Source organism: Protomyctophum bolini (assembly GCF_963924005.1).
Source record: "Protomyctophum bolini genome assembly, chromosome: 14".
NCBI lineage: Eukaryota > Metazoa > Chordata > Actinopteri > Myctophiformes > Myctophidae > Protomyctophum > Protomyctophum bolini.
The window spans coordinates 18990472-19012029 of NC_137875.1; the positions used below are offsets into that span (position 1 = coordinate 18990472).

Below are 21558 nucleotides of genomic sequence, written 5' to 3' on the forward strand. Positions count from 1 at the left end.
CTGATAGATAAGTTTCACTTTTGTATGTATGCATGTATGGATTATTTTTATTTAATTGAAAACTTACTTTAGCTTGTTGTCATTCTCCTCAGTTAATTCTTTCTTGATGTATTCCAGGTCCTGCTCGTGCTCCTTTCTCAAAGATCGGATATCTTTCTGCAACCGGGTGAAGTCTTTCTGTAACTTCTGCTTCTCGTTCTTGACATCGGCAAGTTTCCTTCTTAAGGACTCGGGAGAGTCGCTGTCCACCTCTTCTTGCATCATAGAAAGGTTCTCTGTGTCCTTTCCCAGGGAGCTCTTGGTCTGCTCTGCACTACAACGCTCCAATACCAGCCCATCTTCCACTTCTACCGAATTCTGGCCATTCTTGTCCAAGCAAGATATAGCTGCCCGATGTTGACCGAGCAGCGCACTCTTCTCAAGCAGTTCTTCTTTAAGGTGACTAATTTCAGCAAGAAGCTTCTCATTCTGCTCTTCGGCCTGTCTAAGCTTTGTCTTAACTTCTTCCAACATAGAGTGTGTTTCATCCGGTTCTACCTCCTGGCTTGCTACATCTCTTTGTAATGATGACAGCTTATCTTCATAGATGTTTTTCAACTCCTCTAAAGACTTCTCCGTCTTGACTCGTTCATCACTCGTAATCAGTTCAAGTTGTTTCTCCTGCTCATCTTTAAGCTTGGCAATTGATGCTTCAAGGGTTAGTCCTTTCTCCTTTAACATTTGTATGTGTTGTTCATTTGAGACTTCATTCTTCCTCGTTTCCTCCAAACTGGCCTGAAGTGCTTTGATGGTCTGATCTTTTTCTTCAACCTGGGAAGTCAGTTGCTTTTTAATATGACTGATCTTCTGCTCTGCTTTCTTCTTGAGTTCTGATACTTTCTGGACGCTCTCCGTAGCCAGTCTCACTTCGGTTGCCTTCAGACTCTCCTCCTTGCTCTCAAGAATCTCATTTCTAATCTTTTCAAATTCTTCTTTCTGACTTTCAAGATCTAGTTTACAGGCGTGGTTCTCTTTCAGCAGGGACTGCAGTTTTTCCTCAATCTCCTTCGCCAGAGGGTCATTCTGGGAAGACTGGTCCTGGGTCTGTTGCAGCTGTTCCGTGAACTCCCTCTTTTCACTCTCCCTGATACTGTGCTGCTGCTTCAGGTCAGTGGCGAACTGTTCACACTCCTTTGTCTTCAGGGCCAACAGCCCCTGAAGCTCATACACTCTACCGTTGCAGCTTTCAACCTCTAAGGTAAGTGCACTCACCTTCTGCTCCTTTTCGCTCAAGGCTTGGTCCATCTCAGACTTGCTGATGGACTGATTGTCGAGAATGGTAGACCGTTTCTCTTGTTCGAGCCTCCCAATGGTCTCTTCCATTTGAGTGATAATCTGCTGTTTCTCTTCCTGATACTGTCGGTTCAACAGAGTTATGGCTTCATCCTTCTCTCTTAGATTATTTACTAGCTGGTTTTTCAAATCGCTAATGATACTTTCCAAGTCACTGATATGCAACGTGTGGCTTTTCACGCTGTCTGAGATACTTCTGTTTTCTTCATTAAGCTGCTCAATGCTAAGGATTTTCTCAGAGATGGACTGAGAGTGATTCTCAGCCTCCTTTATCAGACTGTCCCTTTCTGTCATTAAGGCTTCAACATGCTCTTTGTGAGCATTAAGTTCAGCAGTTATCTGCTCTAGTGAACTGCATAGATTCTTATTTTCTTCTGTCTGCTGACGGAGATTCTCCTCCAAAGTGCAAATTCGGTCTACTTTAGTGATGATAATGTTTTTAAGATGTCCCATCTTTTTCTGGTTACATAACACTCTGTCTCTCAGATTTCGCACCCTTCCCTCAACTTTCTCACTGAGTTCATTTGCCTTAGCCTGAAACTCCCTACAGTGATGCTCCATTTGGTTACTGATTACAACAAATTGCTCCTGAGCACTCTCCTCAAGTTTCCGCTGCAGGTCCTCAACCTCCTTACATCTGGAAGCCTCTAAAGTCTTAACCTGCTTCTCAGTTTCCGCACACTTAACTGACCAAGCCTTAAGTCGCTCTCTGTTCTCTTCTTCTGTCCTGCTCAGCTCATCTTGGAGAGTGTTTCTTTCATTCAGAGCCTGATTCAGGTTCCTCTCAACTGACTCCATTTGCTGCTTCAGTAACACTTCACACTGAGACAAACTTTCAAGCTTAAATGCAGCTTCCTTTAGCTCCGCTTGTAGTTTCTGTACAGTAGTCTCTCGAATTGCCAGCTCCTCCTTCAAGTCGTTTATCGCACGTGATACCTTCTCCTTCTCCTTTCTGCTCCTGCTAAGCTGCTGAGAGACTTCGTCCAGTTCCTGGGCTTTCTCCTGCAAAGTGTTTGCATGTTTCTCCACCATGTCCTCCTCCTGTTGTCCCAACTTCTTCTGCCAACGTTGCTCCAGCTTCTCAAGCTCCTGCTTCTGGATATGCCGCAGTTTCTCCAGTTCCTCCTTATGGTTGTCCTGCAGCTCCGACATGGCACTGCTGAGACCCTCAGAGCTTGTCTGAGCCATCGCTACAATCTTCTCTTGAACCTGTTGGTCTTTTTGCTGCAGCTCCGTCTCCTTCTTTGCAAGCTCCATCCTCGCAGACTCTTCGCTCTCCTGAAGCTTCCTCTTGAACTTCTCCTGCATTTCTTTGGCCTTCTGCTTCCACTTGTCCATCTTCGCATCCTGTGCTTTCAACTTCGCCTCCATGTCTTTTATGGTACTCTCCTGGGCAGCTTTTTGATCGTCGACCCATTTCCGTAGCTGCTTCTCTTCTTCTTGCTTACTGTTCAGTTCTCCAGTGTGTGATCTTTCTTTCTCAGCAAGTTCCTTCTGCGTCTGATGCAGCTGCTGCTCTATTTCTTGAAGATCCTTCAACCTTTGTAGAAGCGACTCCTCTTTATGCTTGTATTCCGTCTTTGTAACCTCCAGCTGCTGCTCCATATCTTTCAAGTCATTCCTGCAGTTGGCCAGATCCTCTGTGACATCATGCAACTGAGCATTCGCATTCTCAAAGGTCTTCTTCTCAGACTGGGCTTGAGATAAACTCTCACGCAGCTCCTCAACCTCCTTAACCTTGACTGATAGGTCTTGCAGAACAGCCTTGGATTTCTCATGAATAGCATTTTCCTTGAGTTTGTGCTCAGCAAGCTGCTTTTCCTTCTCCTGGAGAACAATCTTGAATGCATTGATTTCAGTGTTGAGTTCCTCCTTCACAGCTTTCTCCAGTCCTCCCAGGGAATGCTCATGCATCTGATGGATATTCTCGACCTCCATCTTGTGCTTCTCCTCCAGAAGCTGCTTACTGCTCAACACCTCGGCCAGTTCCACAGAAAGTGCCTCCAACTCGGTCTGCTTTATGTCCAGTTTCTCCAAGATTTTCTGGTTCATGTCTTCAACATGGGCCTGGAACCCTAGCTCTCTCTCTTTCAGGATGGCCTCCACCTCTGCTCTGTGTGTGTCTCTGAGGTCATCCAGAGCAGTAAGGTGCTGCTGGGTTAAGGCATCCAGCTGCTGCTGGCGAGCTTCCTCTAATGCAGATATCTGCTCCTTGTGCTTGGACTTCAGCTCCTCCAACTGACAGGAGGATTCCTGGGACAGAGCGGTTCCGTCTTGGGAGCCCGTTTGCAGAGAGCTCTCAAGCTCTAGTATTCTCTGCAATCAGACAGTGGGGTTATTGCAATAACATGTAAAAAATCCTTCTAGTTACAAAGCACGAAAAAGAGAAGTTTGTTATAAAATAATAGGGCATAACAGTGGGCGTGGTTTTCTGGTTCCACTGAAAAATCGGCCATTCATTCTTTTCCATAGAGATTTACAAAAATAAATTATTTTAAGCCTAGTATAAAGCCATCCAGCATCCTGGTGAATCATGACCATAAAACCTTTGATTCTGTGAAAAAGGAAGAAATAAAACCGCTAAACAAAGGGTATTTAAATGTAGTATATAATATAATTAAATATTCAATATTTCTTTTCACAGAATCAAAGGTTTTATGGTCATGAATCACCAGGATCCTGGATAGCTTGATTCTAGACTTAAAATAATCAATATTTGCATTAATCTCTATGGGAAAAATGAATGCCCGATCTTTCAGTGGAACCTGAAAATCACACCCACTGCCATGCCCAATATTGTAAAATTCCAAGACTCACAGTTCTTGTGAGTTCCAGCTCTAAGCGCATGGCCTTCATCTTGTCCTCGGCCTCTGCCTCCAGAGCGGCCTTCTGCAGTTCGGCGGCCTCTAGAGCCAGAGCAGTCTGTTGTTCTCGCTCCTTCTCCGTCTGAGAAAACTGCTCTTTGCATTGCTCCTAAACCAAATCGAATCAAACAAGTTGTCATTTGAGGAAATGTACTGTATAATACACTATAAGTACACTCAAATTCTATTTTCAATACCCACCATGGCTTGTTTGATTCTGGCATTCATCTCCTCTTCCTTCTCAGCCAGAGTTTCATTGTGTAATCTTTCCATTCGTGCCTCCGTCTCCTCTGATGATTTCTACATCAAAATACATACAGAATGTGAAATACATTAGAACCATAGAAATATTAATGTTAATGTTATAGCATTGTGGCTATTTTTGAAATAGGCCTTAACCCATTAAAACTGGGAAAGCATCCGTGTCATTTTAGATTTGAGCTAAAAAGCACTAATTTATACTTTGGCTATTGAAAAAAATTATCTGAAAATGTGTGTAATGTTTTAGAATCTCAGCTCTTAATGGGTTAAGTGGTTTTATTTTTTAATTTTCTTTCGATGCAATTGTGAACAATAGCCAATGGCCAATCAAATGGTTCACTGCAGCTCAACAGTCAGGTCACATTCATACCAGAGAGCTTTCCTGCGATTAAAACGAATCCTGCTGCGCATTTTCAGAAAGTGCACTTCGTTTGGCAGGTGTGAAGGCTCATTCGAATCGTAATGCGTATCAAAGAACCGCATTATACTCTGAGCAAAAGCGGGGGTTTCACTTCGCTTCCAATCGCACTTGATTACGATTCGGTGCAGGTGTGAATGCAATCCGCAGTAAATAAAGGAAATGAAGCAAACAATGTGGCGGGTGAGGAGCTGAACACAGTTGGAGACGGAGAAGGCATATTTTACGCAGCGCAAAGATGTCCCGTTACCGTGGATAGACGTGGTCGAATGAGGAGACTGAAGCCCTGATCGAAATGAGCCCTGATTGAAATGAGGACGAGTACATTAATCAATTGCTTAAGAAAACACTGCAGTGCAGTGTAATAGTATTATAGCCTACAGAATATTCTGTCTGTGCGTGCCGTAAACATGGAGTGCTGTCACTGTGTGGGGACTAGTGGGGAGTAGGAACTTTCATCTCAATAAACGTGTAAACATTTTGCGCTGCTGTCTATTATATCAGTGCGCTCAGCGCTGTGCCTCCATGCCCAGAAGAACAGTGTGTGGCTGCGTGCGTATAGTGAGAGAGCAAGAGAGAGAGGGGGGGGGGGGGGGGGGGGGGTCCAGTCCCAGACGGCACGACACATGCGTTATGAGTATAATTTTATCACCATAGATTTCACTGTGTAGGCTAGTTTATGAATGGAACACATTGATAAAGGTCCCCCCTGCTGCGTTTCCAATTGCTGCGGATGACAGTGAAGGCAAACCGCAGAAAATTAAATATGCAAGAATCCCAAATTCTCCACCCATACGCATTGAGTCTACCGAAGTATTAGGTGAGAAATGAATGTGACCTCAGTGTGAGTGGAGGTCAGGAGATGTCTATGAACTCTGCGTTTAAAGGCTTGCTTGATTGATTGATTGATTGATTGATTGATTGATTGGTTGATTGGTCTGTGATGGAGTCCACTACATGCTCTAGTAGGCTGTTCCACACCTGGACAGCAGTGTGGAGAAAAGTTCTGTCCAATGTGCGTGTTTTGGAGCCTGGGGGGTCGAGAGCATGTTCTGGTGTGGCTGTGCATCGGCCGGTGTTTCCCCGTCTAAGGCTGTCGATGGAAAGTGTTGTACTGGCAGTGTCCTGTTATGGGTGTATAACCAGAGTGCATGGTGCTGAATTTCTCTCACGGAAGCTTTCTATGATCACTAGTACCATTATACACATGAACGTTCCCTGATATCCAACTGATGTTGGTAACTGGCATTATAAATATTTAATACAAATATCAATAATTATGAAACTCCAAGGGTAATGTTTTCATTCAGTCAGTGTAACCTTTTTGTGTACAGTATAATGAATTTCACTGCTCAATGGGGAAGGATATGTCCTAGCAATACGCGACAATCGTACTTTACTACTGTAGTAAAGTAAACAGTAGTAAAGTAACATGGAAAAGAACATGGAAAGACTCAGACTTCTGTTTCAGACCAGAGTTCAGGATGTGGGGATGGAGAGTGTGTAGTCTAATAATTCTGATTCCGGGCTAATAGTGTCAATTTGGGGGTCCTTGACATGAAAAAGTTTGAGAACCACTGATGTAAAATTCAGCTCCTGACCTTCATGAGCGTAGCAACCTCTTGTTTGACTCGCAGGACTTCCTGCTGCTCCCTCTTCACCTGTTTCACCTGCTCGTCCAGCTGAACCTGCAGCTGCTTACGGGCCTCCTCTGCCCTCTGGGCCACCCCCAGGGCCCGCTCAAGCTCCTCAAAGGCTACAGTTTGATGAGAAACATGGCGTTACCCTCCCACGAATGCCATTTCGACACACATTTATTTAATGGAGGCAGCGGATGGATGGTGCCGCTTACCTGATTTCTCAGACTTTTCTTTCTGCTCTTGCAGCTCTTCCCTCTGGGCCGTCGCCTGCTTCATTCGGGAGCGGAGCTGAGCGACCTCCTCCTCTTTCATTTCCAGAGTCTCATGCATCTGCCTCTTTGTCTCTGCGATGACCATGCCCTAAAAGAACGACAACCCGTGGCAGAAACAAATGTATTTTTTTAACCTACAAGGGGGCGAACACATTCAGAAACACCGAAAATGAACTCATGATGAGCGATGTCTGTGTTCTTCACACTTCTAAGTCAAACTCTATGCCTGTAATTGCATCAGACAGTTCTTGGAGCTCTCCACATTCCTCAAATTGATCTCATGAGTGTCTGCCTGGATCCTGCAGAGCTGCGGGTCAAAGTTTAAGAGCAACAACCTGGGACTGCAAGCTTTGCGACCTCCTTACACAGTCTATAGTTCAGAGACAAGATGTTCTGTAGGACGCGCTCAATCAGGATGTGACCCGGAGCCTCCCCCAAAAAGACACCCCGCCTCACTCACCTTGTCTTGTTCCAGCTGTTCAATGAGGTTCTTGGCATCGCGTAACTGAGTGATCAGCTTAGTCTTCTCTGTCGTGTGCAATTCCTATGAAAAATAGAAACATAAAAGTTCAGTTAATCAGTAATCACGCAGCACTCTTGTTTACAAAGGGGCATTCAATTGCAAGAATTGATCCATTGTTGCGTGTTCTATAAATCAGTGGCATCCGTCCCGTGGGCCATGTCCCATAGCTTTTAACGACCAGCTAGAAAGTGTCTGCATATGCTGTACCACCCACAAGGCTTAGCCCACAAAGAGGCCATGCAGAACGTCTACGCAGCCCCAGCTAAACCAACATGGTAACCCAAATTACAGCCCAGGTTAGCAGCGGTGGCCTGTAGTAGCTGTGTCTCCGTGACACTGCCCTTTAACCGGTGGTTATCAAGAAACCAAACATAAGGCTGACATCTCTTCCCGGTCGTTTGATCTACGAGTGTCCATAATGAAAACTGAAACCACTGATTTAAAGTACAAAAAGACAGTAAAATGGCAAAAACAAAAAGAGAAAACAACAGAAAGATTTATAATCTGTAAACTTCCTATTGCTCCACACAGGCATTCACATGATTGATTTGACAACAACACTGCTAAACAAAAAACACTAACACACAAATCAAGAGTAAGACCCCCAAAAACATGGGGTCCTATGAACCAGACCGCACTTAATACATTCCAAAATCCCTGAGGTGAAAGTCTGGAATTGTAGACAGCTGGTCTGTTTTATGGGGTATTTGTTTGAGGCAGGGGATGAACAGAGCACCAGGATGCCTCTACGCTGCTTAGAAGGGCTAGGCGCCTGTTAACCTCTGCTCTTCCTTAAACAGGAAAGGCTCTGTTCCCAAACAGTGCCTAGGCGCAACACACAAGACGCATGACAATTGTGAGCACAGACGCAAATCTGCTGTCCATCAACACCACAGGTTTTTACCGACTGCATAAAATCAGTTAGCAGTTGCTGCAAAAAAAGTCACAGTAAAGATGGTCGAAACCATCTGCGCCGTCATACCACCAAAGCACAATGTTTTGAAATCAAAGCTAAATAATTGTCGCAGCCATGTCAAGTTGACATCATTGACCCCTTTCCGAGTGGAGCTCGGCCAGAGTATCTGGGGGCTCGGACAGAGAACCACAGCATTCCACCGTCTGTGTCACTGAGATAATGGAGTCACATTATCAATGGACCATGAAGGCTCGGCCAGATGATTTAGAACCCAACATCACTAGCCTAAACACACTGCTCATTGATTCGCAGCATCGCGGCCCAGCCCCATTTTAATCAAACCTCTTCATAATTATAGCTCACCGCCACATCAATTTCTAGTTAACTGGCTGTCTCCCGAGAATTCCTTTGATATTTTAGATTTTTTTTGTTGCTGGGTTCAAGTTGTACTTCTGAAAATATCTCATGGGTGATGACGGTAATGAGTATAATGACACATTATATATAGAGATCGAGATGATAGTTTGATGACTGATGACTCCCATATGGTAGAAAGTGTTCGTGGAGTCCTGTGTAAACAATTTTAACAGCCAGCGCTGCTGTTGTGCCATGCGGCATGCGGTGGCGGTGGTTGTGATAAGCATCGGGCAGCGAGGCGAGGAGGTATATACCTTGGTCTTCTCCAGCTCCTGCAGTCTCTCCTGCAGCTGCTCCTGCAGGGTGTCGTTCTCGCTGGCCAGCTGGCCGCTGCGCTCCTTGTGCGTGCGCAGCAGCTCCTTGCACTTCTGCAGGAGATTCTCCTGCCTCTTCACTCGCTTCTGCAGAGTCTCCACCAGCTTGGCCGGGTCGCCGCTGCCCTCTTCTGCTCAACGGACGGAATGACATATGGGTTACCGAAAACACACATTGGTTGGGGGGAAAAAAAGGTCTTCACATTCTTCACTTAAAATCAGTGGTTTTCAACCATTTTGATACCAGGGCCCACTATTTATTCTGCATTTTAGACACGGACCACCATTTGATGAGGTTTAGTCTCTCTCTCATATCCACAATTCCATGCTGTATTTAGGAGAGATAACAGGCAAACATTGATAACAAAATAACAATTCTTCTACATTTTCTAATTGTGTAGACTTGAAAATTAAGTAATTCAGATGTTTAAGAATAATTTAACCGTTGGGAGTGTAAAATTAAACCATATTAATTTTACACTCTCAAGAGTTAAAGATCTATAAGGGTCCATTTGGTTACCAACTCTCCATGATTTAGCTGGGGACCACCTGGAATCCCCTCAAGGACCCGGACCACTGGTTGACCACTGACTTAAGTAAAAGCATTAATACTGCAATGTAGAAATACAAAGTAGAAGTCCCAAATGAAATAAAACAATTACTTAAAAGTGCAAAACGTAAAAGTTACAAAAGTATTGGTGTAAAAATGTACTTAAAAGTACGGAAAGTAGAAAGTGCTCATTGTGCAGAACGTATCATTTTAAGTTTTCAAATGTATAAAAATATTTTGAATATAGCAGATCTACAAGCTCACAATGCGACGCATTGCAATCTTGTAGAATGACCAAAATCATGTATATAGTTCTTAAGTGGTTAATGTATGTCTTATAATAATCAAAACCTGCAAAGTGAACTAGTAACTAAAGTTGTCAAATAATTGTAGTGGAGTAAAAGTAGAATATTTGCTTCTGAGATGTAGTAGAGTAAGTACTGTAAATTGAAAGTACTCAAGTAAAGTAAAAAATACCTCAAAACTGTACTTAAGTACAGTACTTAAGTAAAAGTACTTTGTTACTTTCCACCACTGACCAAAACAAAGAACTAAAAGATCCAGGTCTTTTTACATATTGTTGTTTTTTAATTAAATAACCACTTAAACCCTGCACGTACGTATAATGCCTCATTTGCACATTTATATGTAATTTATATATACAGTACAGTACAGTCTCTCCCTAATTGTATTACACTGATGATGTAGGGGTGGGCGATATATAATGGCGAGGCGATACAATGTCTACACGATATGCCTTGTCAAGAGATATCGTATATATCATGATACAGTTCTATGATTTGCAGTACCGTGATATTATATTTTTCCATTCCATATCGCCCACCCGTACACTGATGTTGTAATAACTACACTAGAACCATTGGAACACAGGTTCGTTTTTCCATTTCATGAGGAGGAAAATTAGTTTTGGACAGTTTCCCCCCGACAGTGATAGTATATAGAGCATACTATCACATTTGCATAGTGTCATTATATTAAACATGAATGCATGCATACCCTCAGAAAATGCAGCCTCTGCCCCTGGCTCCTTCGAGGGACTCTGAGGGACCGACGCTGAATCCACGCCATCTTCAGACGGAGACGCCTCCCCCTCCAGTGGGACGACACCCTTGACTCGCTTCTTTAACAAAGCAACCTGGCAGAAGATAAACACAGTCAATGTTAAGTCTAATTTATACTAGTTTCTACTCGATAACCCATGAGTTGCAAAAAAACTCATTTGTCATTGTCATATTATGACAATGACAAAGTACAAATTATCTATTAGTCTCTTCTACCATCAAGTCAGGTGAATGCATGACACAATTCCAGACAGTTTAATTAATCTAATTTGTTAATACTCACTTTCTAGAAACGCACATACCCCTCCCTACCTACAGTACCTGAGTGTGGAGAACTGTGATCATTTGATCTTTCTCCTCCAGGGTGGCATCAAACTCTTCTTGTAAATGTTTCTTGCCCTTTTGATCCATTTGCAGCTCCTGCAGACCATCAAAACCATTCAAATGTCAAACCTTTGACATTAACATTTTAATGTTAAAATGTAACCTGAACCTGGAATTAAAGCAGTTCATTGTTTCAGATAAAGGGTTTTTTTTTTTTAGCTCTGTTGACACTCTTTGGGCTGTAATGTAATCTCAAAGTCCCAAGTTTAGGAGTGCTTCTCTGCAGTGATTCTAGCTTCCAGAAAGCTTTTAAACCAAAATGGCAAAGTGGCTGCACTCATTCTGACTAAATTTAGCCCGTGCCTGCTTCAATGGCCAGAAGGAGAAACACAAGGTCGACATATTGACCCAGTGAAACAACAATAATCAAACTGTGTTGCCTACCTCTCTCAGCTCCCCGATCCTGCGGAGAGATTTATCTTGGCTCTGACTAAGGATGACCTGGAAGCGTAGTTTGTGAAAAATAAATGAGAACATTTACATCATATTGGTTGATGATGATAATATATTTCTAACCTGAATAACATGCACACCAACTTTGACACTGTAATTTACGTGTTTCTCAAATGGGAGTATGCGGAGGTACAGTGAATTTGAAAGAGTGGATTTTTTTTACTGCCATGTTTAATGAAAAAACATTGATAAACTTTTTGTTCACCATTAAAATCAAACCCTTGGCTAGCACAACTGTTGAATCGACACTTTTGAAAGCAATCCTTATTATCAAATATGCGTTTTATTTATTTTTTAAATCATTTTATAATAATTATAATAATAATAATAATTCAGAACATAAAATTCTAGCTTGGGGTTTCTCTTGCAGGGGGTGAAGGGATTTAGAAATCAGAGGAAGGTGGTACTGAACTGAAGCTGGAGATAAAAAGAGGCCGCACAGCTCGTAGTCACGATGCTAGAAACCTTATTAAACCAACTTTTCTTTGCCTTCTTCAGGGTCAAGCGCAAATAGTTTGAAAACCACTTGATTTAAAGCTTGTGATGTTTCAATGTCACACATGCACTAAAAAAAACACTTACCTGGGTTTTCTCTTTATCTCGTTGCACTGTTCGGTATGCCGTAACCAGCTGCATGAAAACAAAAAAGGGAGTGAGTGGAATGGATGGAAGACAAGATTATAAATCAGCTCTCTTCATCTCCAGGGGTGAAAGGTGGATGTCGGGGCAGTGCTTATCTTATGTTGCTAGTTCTCAACATGGGGTCCAGGGACCCCCAGGGGTCCTTGGGGGCGTTACAGGAGGTCTCCAACTCTCCACTATGACTGATAGTTTGGAGGAACCAGATGTACCCTTACAAGTCTCTAAGTGTACAAATGTTTCTCTTCTCTCTCTGAATTAAAGGAGCCACAGACAAATTCACCATCAAATCTACTGTATAAGATAAGGGAACAATCATGTATTTTGAAACAGTGTGCAATATCTGCAACACAATGGTTGCTTCATCATTTGTTTCAATAATAATCACACCTGTGTGAACTGTGAAGTCATCGTTTGACGTACATCATCTCATTTCGGGCCAATCACAATTTATCACTTTTTATCCTCAATACGTACTTTGCTCAGCCATCACCTCAATTCCATGATCAGCCAAACAAATCATAGCTATGATTCACACAAACACACAAAGCTGGTCATAGAAGGGGCTAGCGCCCCTCAATTATTTCTTTTTCTATATAAGTATATATCCTTTCAATTAACACTGACGATTTTACAGTCTACTATCGAATGGGTTCCCAGAGATAAAAATTGTATCAAGTGGGGGTCTGTGGCGTGGCCCTAATGCGTATCAAACTGGGGGCCGTTGAAATGAAAAAGGTTGAGAATGACTAGGTCTACGTGGGCCTCACCTCGGAGTACTTCCCTCTGTAGTTCGCCAGGCTCCTCTCCACGCGGTGCATGCGATGCATCAGCTGCTCTTTGGACATGGCCTCGGCGCTTCCCGGCGATTCCTCTGCCTCGCTCTCGATGTCCGAAGGGGGATCGTACGACGGGGCCTCGCCGTCCGCCAACGGGGTGAGCGAGTCGCGGGACGAGCTGCGGACGAGGCTCTCCTTAGACGGGGAGCGGAAGAGACTTTCTGCCCGGCTCGCTCCGCCACGAAGGAGAGACTCCACCGATGGCACCTTCAGCTGCATCTTCTGTGCAAACGACGGGGGCTCCTCTCGCTAAGGATCATTAATTGACAAAAATAAATGTAAAATCCATCAAAACATTTCGACAGTTCAATACCGCAGCAACCATGTTTAAACATTAATTTCAGTGACAGCTTTATTGAAGAGAGTGGGAGAGTGTTGTTCAACTTGCCTGGGGAGTTTTTCCACAGTATGAGGGATTGCCAAGAAATTGTGACATTTTCGCGTGAGATCTCATAAATTAAAGCTACCTCTTGATCCTTAAATGTTTATTTATGAGTTATATCCTTATACCCGACCAAAATGTCACATTAAGGAATAAGCAAACTGTTAAGGAAGTGTTTACTCCAAGCAAACTGTTCAATCACATTATCATGGAAGATTATTCAGAGACATTGGCTGGGTCAATGACTCAGGGAAGTGTTTTGCTATGGCGAAGATAACTTGCATTCTGAAAAGGAAAAGTGGAATTTTTCATAGGGTTTGGTGAGTTAGGAATGATAATGAGTCTGACAGGCCGTTATAAAGTGATGAATCTATGAAGATCTATTGTCGGGGAACTGCACATGACTGATGGTGGCTTCAGAATCCTATCAGTTGTCATTTTAAAGTAACCTACCTCTCAATCTGATGTGTCTATATACACTTTATTGAATCTGTCTGTTTATCTGTTATCTGTTCTCATCTTTTCCTTGTGTATGTTTTTAATGCTCTGTTTTCTACTGTTTGCTTGTTTTCAAATATGCAGGGACTGCGGATGAGAATTAGCATTTTTGCTAAATCCGCTGTATTTATATTGCATTTATGAAATGTCAATTAATATGCATTGTCCCGTCTAAATAAACAAATAAAGTGAATGTTACAATACTAGAATCAATCTGTTATGGTTTCTCCGGGCTGTGACACACACACACACACACACACGTAACTATGAAGAAAATAATAAAAAAAAAATCACACACGTGTGAACTGAGTGGTGCAATTCCCCCCCCCCCCCTCTCTCTCTCTCTCTCTCTGTCATTACACAGCACTACCCCTCCCTCTGTTTCTGCCGCCCCCTACTGGTATAAATCAGTAACATACTCAGGCTCATACACACAGGTGTACACACAGGTAGGTACATGGACATTGCTGATTGTAGGAGTGGTTGCACCACTCAAAAAACTTGCCTGGGGAGAAACAAGTCCATCTCCATTGATGCTGACTCTTGGAGACCTGGGTACTCCTTTAGAGTCATTCTGTAGAATGACAAGACAATAATGAGAACTCTGCTCCAGGGAGAGACTGCGAGCCAGTTAGTCATCCACACCCATTGAGTCACTCCCTGATTACTCTGCAGGGAGCAATATTAGTATTGCTGGGAGCAATTCAGGGGCAATGGGTACCCTCATGCAACTTGGAAAAAACACAGGGGTTAAAATACACAAACGAAGGCATCTCTACAGTACATTAAACAAAAAAGGGGGTTAAAAACACTATTCGATTGAATAGTCATGAGGTCAGAACAAAATAGTCAAACTCAATTAAAGGAGCCGATGCTTGAAGTAAATGTGCTTAGTTGGTGGTAGTGTACACAGCAGAACTGCAACAGCACAGAGACATAACAGAAGTGTGTGAAAATATTAGGCAGCGTAGTTGGTTGAGCCGAGTTGTTACAAGCAGGGTTAGAGTTAGCAGATTAATTTCCTCCCTTGTCCAACTCCAAACTATTTTTCCCTAGGTGATTCTAATAAAAACATTATACGCAAATCCTATTTTTCTATCGTTTACAATGGAAGTTAAAGGCTCTGTTAAGATTCCTATTGTAGGCAGAGGCAAACTGCTTGCCATGGCCTCTTAAGCACTACCAGAACTTTATGTGAATGGATACATAGAACAGATTAAAAGAAGGCTCATTTAAAATCATTACAGACAGCATCTACTTCACACAGGATTCACCCTTGTTGTTAGATCGTTTCCCCTCCAAGACATCTTTTGGTAACTAACTCATCCGATGTGGCCATTAACCCACTAATGAGCTGGTCATGCTTTGTTTGGCTTTGTCTGCAGTCAAATAAAAGTGCCCGAGTGAAAATGAACTGCCCATTAGTGATCTAATTCTAAACCAAAGGCCACACTCTTCTCTTTACAACAAAACTACATCAATGAATTAAGGCTTGACATTGGTAAGTCATTCTCAAGACATGGCTCAACAGGGTTTTTAAGCAGCCTTGTGGGCAGTTACTGGATGTGATTTATACCATTGTTTCTCAACCAGTGCTCCACAGACAACTAGTGGTCCATGGCATAAATACGGGCGGTCCATTCGAAAATATTTAAAAGTAAAAAATGTAAAAGAAAGAAATATATATAACGTACCTTTGTTGTGCCAGAAAATTGACAACACATCTTAACATTTCCCATGCTGAGGATAACACAATGAGGCAGATAAATTTGGCTAATGTCTTTGAGCTACAATGCCATTGTGATGAAATTAAACCTCATTACACTACACTCCTCCAGGGCAGGATTTGATCAGCTGTGGCAATGACGACATTGTGATAACATGGTGATGAAACATGACAGAGAGAGACCGTGGCTAATTTGGGAGACATAAGGGGCTTTTAAGTGAAGATAACGTTCTTGCATCTCAATATGCAAATTATCCAGACTATTATGCATGGCGTAATGATCATTACAATGTATATATGCACTATAATGCAAGAAGGAGGATATAACTTGGAAAACATGCCTTTCCTTGAAAGATGATTGACTGAAGCTCAAGTTGAGAAAGGTCCTCCTCAGACAATGACTTAGATAAGCCCATATTACACATGGCCTTAATGGAGTTCAGTAAACATTGACGACATTTACATGTGGACTCTGACCTTAGGAAAACACAAACTACTGCTAGTAATAACTTACTTAATAGAGCCCATGACATCACAGGCATTATAAAGCCCAGCCATTGCATGAAAAGTTGTAGTAGTGCCAAGTACTATTGATGTGAAGTTTGCATAAACAAACATTTATTTTATTTTAATTAGGTTTTACGTTCCCTGAGCCTGCTTTTAGACTCCACCCATGTCACCACAAAATCTGCCTGGTTTATGATACGAGCTTCATACAGTAAGTGCAGGTGGCTTAGGGCACTGTTTGTTCGCAAATATACGTACAAGAACTCTTTTTTCCCCCACAGCTCAAAGACTGCAACTTGTAAAAAACAAACTTCAACAGCTCTCCAAATAAACAATGTATATATTGCCAGGGGAAAAACCATCAGTCAACAAACATAATGAACAGGAGGTTGTTGGGAGTTTTAACCACATTAACCCACTATTCTGGGAATGCCATTATTTATAGGTGAACATTTTCAAAAATGTCCAAAAGAAAATACCACAAGCTACAAGCTCACAATGCATCACAACGCATTGGCAGCTCAAAGATAGAATACTTTCACAATTTTTTGGAAATAAAACAAAGTGGCTTAAGTGGTTAAAAAGGCAAGCAGCTAAAAACCTTAAGGACAAGGGGATGGAGGGGAGGTAATAATCTTTTCCAAGGACAACTGAAGGGAGAGTAAATAAACTGGCGTACGGCGGAAGGAAAGCACACAAGCTTTTCTATTCCATAAAAAGACAAACCATCCATCACTCCCGTTAGATGCAAGGTTAGCCTAGAGAGGTGAGATGCCTTCAAGTTACTAGTATCCAAAAACAAACAGGAAGGAAGACAGAGAGCGAGCGAGGGGGAAGGGGGGGTCAAGCAGTCTTCACGTACTACTGAGGCGACAGTCCTCTACCTAGTCCCCAACGAAAGAGCTGAGATGCGAGGAAGTAACACGGGCAGAAGGAGGAGGAGGAAGAGGTGGAGCTTGTGGGAAAAGGAGGAGTTGAAGGAGGCAGAGCAGGGGGCAGGGGGCAGGTGGGGGGGGCGTGAGAACAGACTCACCACACTGGCTACCTGGGCCGTTTTGGGTCGTTTTGAATGGTCCAGAGCAAAGATAGTATACTCGGACAGAAAAGCAGGCTCTGCTATCATCCCGGCCAGCATCTGACCCCGTCAGTGCAGTATAACGGGACGAGAAGAAGAGTCAGGGAGAGAGGAAGATAGGGGAGACAGAGAGCAATGAGAAAGAAAAAAAAACACAACACTGTGAGTGTGAAAACGGCGCTGAGGTGGGGCTGTCGTCATGCCAGGCCTTCCGTAATTCACTACAGAGAGCCTGGCCTGACGAGGATGAACAAGAGACACATAAGGAGAGAGAGAGAGAGAGAGAGAGAGAGAGAGAGAGAGACAGAGACAGAGACAGAGACAGAGAGAGAGCATGTGAAAGGGAATGAAGGAAAGGGGGGTGAAACATCCAGTCAACATCGATCAATGTTATGAATAACAATTTGACATCTCTGTATACAGTCCCGTGTCACAGCAAAATGGCTAGGTTTTGTTTCTGTGTGGACTACACTGCATTCAAGATGTCCGCACCCTGAACGAGAACAACAATTGTCAAGAAGGCCGTGTCAGCGATGTCAAAAGGTTAAGAGCTGGAGGATGAAAATCAAAAAAAGGTGCAGTGATGATACGAGCGTCTACGTGAGGGTAGAGAAGAGGACGCTTCAGATGGTGACAGAGCCTCTGCACTTCTGATGAGATGAGAGAAAGAAGAATGTTGAGAGTTGACCAAAAAAAAAAGGTTCACCTCCGGAGACGGCAGTCAGTGCCTGGTTGAAATGTAGCTAAACCATTTCCAGATGGAAAGAGCAGCGCTAAAGGGGATAGGTCTACTGCACCAGCCAAAACAACATAACATCCAAATATAATAAAATAAATAGTATACATGTATTGACTAAATTACAACCGACTCCACATGTAGCCATGTTATCAACTTCATTGGTAGTCTGCTACCGTGTAATGAGACCCAGTCCTTTATTAACTTGTCCATATAGAGATCAGAGTTGGGGGGGGCTGGGGGGGGGGGGGGGACGCAGCAGCAACTCACTGGAGAGAAAGAAAATGTATCAATAATTTATATACATACTGTAATCGGGTCTACAATCAAAGTTCCCTGTGCTTTTGACAGAAAAACTGGTTTTGAGGGCTGATTTCATGATTAGCCTGCTCCTCCTACAGTCAAGAAAAAATAAATCATGCTACTTTGAAAGTTTATCGTTATGGCTTAATTAGTGCTCCACGATTAATTGAAAGATTGCGATCTAGATTCAGATATCTATCTGATCTCATTTCTAAATTTGAGCAAAAACCGTGGAGCACTAGTTGGCTGTCCAATAACTCCAATTAATTTTAGTTTGCTACCAGAGACTTTGATAGTGGTTTAAATCAAGCACTTTAATGTTGTCCGTGAAAGGCACAGTAATTGGCTCCACGTGCCACATTTTAAATGTAGTAATTCACATTCGAGCAAGAATCGTGCAGCACTAGGCTTAACTTGACAGGCTTAAAGTTGTTAACAGCTTTTATCAGGTAGTAGGGACCGAGGATGGATCATTAATTAAACAGCTCACCAAAGTCTTCCTTCATCAGTCACTGACTATTCACAAGACTATTCAATTCATCATGAATGATAGCTGGCAGCACAGCAGTCAGAGAGGGAGTACTCAATTCTCAATACTCATGTCTCATAAATCATTCATTAAGGGGATGATTGGAGGTACAGTATCACAGCATTGAGGGACTCTCCTTCATCACAGTTTTACTGAAAAGCGCCTACTATAAAGTAATTTCGGAGAGAATGCCTCGACGGTGCAAGCAGCCGCAGCCTGAGCACAAGCATGCGTGTCACACATCTCTGCATCTATCATCACTGGCCAGCTCACACCCTGCTTACCTCTCTGTCCCTCGGAGAGGTTGGGCCGTCGTGGTGAAAGGGGGGTGTGAGGCTGTTACGCCTCTCTCCAGCACCAAACTGAAACAACAGACACACAGGTGTAAAAAATAATACATGGCCATCCAACACATACTGTACTATACCATAATGTGGTCTGTTTTGTACATGAGTAAGTTAGACTTGCCGAGCCATGAGGCCCATAGGGGCAGGAGCCTATCTCCTGTTTATGTAGAGTGAGGCAGCTTGAAGTACACGCCCTGGACATCACATGACACTAGTATGTCGCAGGGACTTACCCCCAATACAATCATTGATGCGGACTTGCGGAGTGCCAAGCAGGGAGGCACTGGGTCTTTGGTATGACCCGGCCGGGGATCGAACCCAGACCTCCCAGTCTCAAGGTGGACATTTAGCCGCAATTTGCAACTCAGGATTTTTTTTATATTAAATGGGATGAATCTAGAGTTGCAAATTTGCTATACCCTCCATTGACTCCCCACTCATCCAAATTGCTTTTGCGATCTGCTTATATTAAACGACGTTAAACTCACCAACATTGCAGCTGTAGGGAAAGCTTGAATTGTCCTCTTTCAATCTGAAAAGCATTTGTTTCATAAAAATCCATAGACATGTTATGAGCTACTTTCTGTCAAGAGATTCTGTGCAGGCGATTATTTATTTTTTTTAATTTTAAGTGTTGGAGTTTGGAAGTGGAAGCACTCGTTTATATTAACGGGTTGCGCTGCTGCCTACTGCATTATGTGCAAATTCTAAACAGGTGGTATGCAGGGCCGTTCAGTGACTTTGACGAGTGCTTCCAAACTCAAACACTTAGAAAAATAATCACCTGCACAGAATTTCTTGACAGAAAGTAGCTCATAACATGTCTACGGTGGATTTTTGTGAAACAGATAGAAAGAGGATAATTCAAGCTTTCCCTATACAGCTGTAATGTTGGTGAGTTTATTTAATGTTGTTTAATACAAGCAGATCGCAAAATAAATTTGGATGAATGGGGAGTCAGTGGGGACGGTATTGCAACCATTATAAAAAATATCTAGAGTTGCAAATTGCATCTAGGCGGACACTGTAACCACAAGGCCACTGAGCTGGATGCAAGTCATTTTTTTCCACATCAGATCAAAGCCCCAAAAATGAAACATTATTCTCATAGGAAACTTTGTATACTAGCATAAAATGCTACATTTCTGTTCTAATAACACGTTCATTAAACCAGATGTCTATTCTTGGGGGCTACAGAATAAAGCAAAAATATATCAGCACCAGTTTAAATAAGTGTAGCATCTGCAAGAATCGCAGCAAGCAAACTAGACATGGATCAAGATGGTCATGACATTAGCCATGGTTCATGATGACAGTCATGTTTCAGGGCTAATGACATATGAAACCAGCTATGCTGCTCACTAAATCCTATCCAAAATTAGCAGTGATGTTAAGTGTCCAATTCATTCATTAGAACAAACAGCATCTAAGGTCACTATAAATTATGTGTTTAATGAGCAGGCTTGGAAAAAGAAGCATAATGGCGAAGCAGCTGTCATGCAACCACCACAGATAGTCAAAACTTAGCCTGGATCCAGCCCAAAGACCCCGCCCACTCTCTTAGTGGACTGCAAAGCTACAGTCTGATAATAAGGCTAGTCCAAACTAGAATAATGCTAGCCTTGATACGAGACTGATAAGACTGTCATATCTTGAACCAAGGCTAGAATAATACATCATAAGAACACACTGTCAAAAGCCATGACTGTTTACATGACGCCTATACATGACACTTTTACAGCTTCTGTCTCTTGTCCCAGACTATGCTCCAGTCCAGACACACTGAACCAGTCTTTCCCTGGACGCATCTCTCTTTAAACATCAGCTGGTGACAGGCTAGCCAGCCTAGCCTGCTAGCCACTGTATCTGGCTACACACACACACACACAACGTACGTTAGCATTGTTGCTATCAGCCCGCAAATTATAGCTATATGTCAGTGTCACCTCTGTAAGCCTATGTTGAACCCTGGTTCACTAAACTAAACACTAAACGAAACTATATTGGTGTTGTGTGTGTGCGTTCATTGAAACGGCAGATTGTTTTGGGCCAGACAGCATATAAACAAACTGACCTGCTGGGCCTGCTGCTGTGGTGACTGCGCATTCCTCTGAGGTGACTGCTCCTCGTTTATCTTTTGCCTCAGCTTTTTGAACATGTTTCGAGGCCGGTGTAGCTGTTACTTCTGTGCATGAACAGAGAGAGCAACTGCTTTCCAGCGGGGAAGTGCTTCTATAGTCGTGTGTTGTTCTCCTCGGCATCCAGACTGCAGGGCTAGCTTCCAGAGGACACTTCCTTGTTCGTTTACTATTTTCCAGCAGGTGACAGGGGCCAGTGCGCATGTGCAGCCTACGTGGAACAAAATCTGGGCTTCTCAAGTTAGGGTCCGGGGACCTCCATTGGTTCTTTGAAGGGCTCCAAATGGTCCTATAAAGGTCCCATTTCCTACTTTGGCTTTCGTGTGCAGTGCAGTGCACCCCAGACCGTTTTTCTTTTAATGAAAAAAACGTTTTAAAACTTCTCAGAACATATGTATTTGTGACTGAACTTG

General features: G+C 42.9%; 1 protein-coding gene across 12 annotated transcripts in view; it reads right to left on the minus strand.

Moving 5' to 3' along the window:
* Positions 1-21307, minus strand: part of golga4 (golgin A4) — a 35719-nt gene extending 14412 nt beyond the window's left edge. For 6 of the 12 annotated variants that reach the window (XR_013965320.1, XR_013965321.1, XM_080782662.1 and 3 more), the window contains exons 1-17: positions 21082-21307; positions 18945-19022; positions 17051-17152; positions 14290-14358; positions 12836-13153; positions 12009-12056; positions 11358-11414; positions 10911-11009; positions 10525-10663; positions 8898-9088; positions 7248-7331; positions 6728-6875; positions 6477-6631; positions 5857-6000; positions 4398-4496; positions 4150-4305; positions 68-3648 (exon numbers count right to left, since the gene is read on the minus strand). Coding sequence is in view for 10 of the 12 variants with exons in the window: in XM_080782662.1 (XP_080638788.1) it covers positions 68-3648; positions 4150-4305; positions 4398-4496; positions 5857-6000; positions 6477-6631; positions 6728-6875; positions 7248-7331; positions 8898-9088; positions 10525-10663; positions 10911-11009; positions 11358-11414; positions 12009-12056; positions 12836-13153; positions 14290-14358; positions 17051-17152; positions 18945-19022; positions 21082-21165 (5552 nt within the window). In the remaining 2 variants the exon portion in view is untranslated. Of the gene's footprint in view, positions 1-67; positions 3649-4149; positions 4306-4397; positions 4497-5856; positions 6001-6476; positions 6632-6727; positions 6876-7247; positions 7332-8897; positions 9089-10524; positions 10664-10910; positions 11010-11357; positions 11415-12008; positions 12057-12835; positions 13154-14285; positions 14359-17050; positions 17153-18944; positions 19023-21081 lie in introns of all 12 variants that reach the window. The other 6 variants (XM_080782658.1, XM_080782659.1, XM_080782657.1 and 3 more) reach the window with 6 other exon arrangements.
* Positions 21308-21558: the final 251 nt, after the last annotated feature.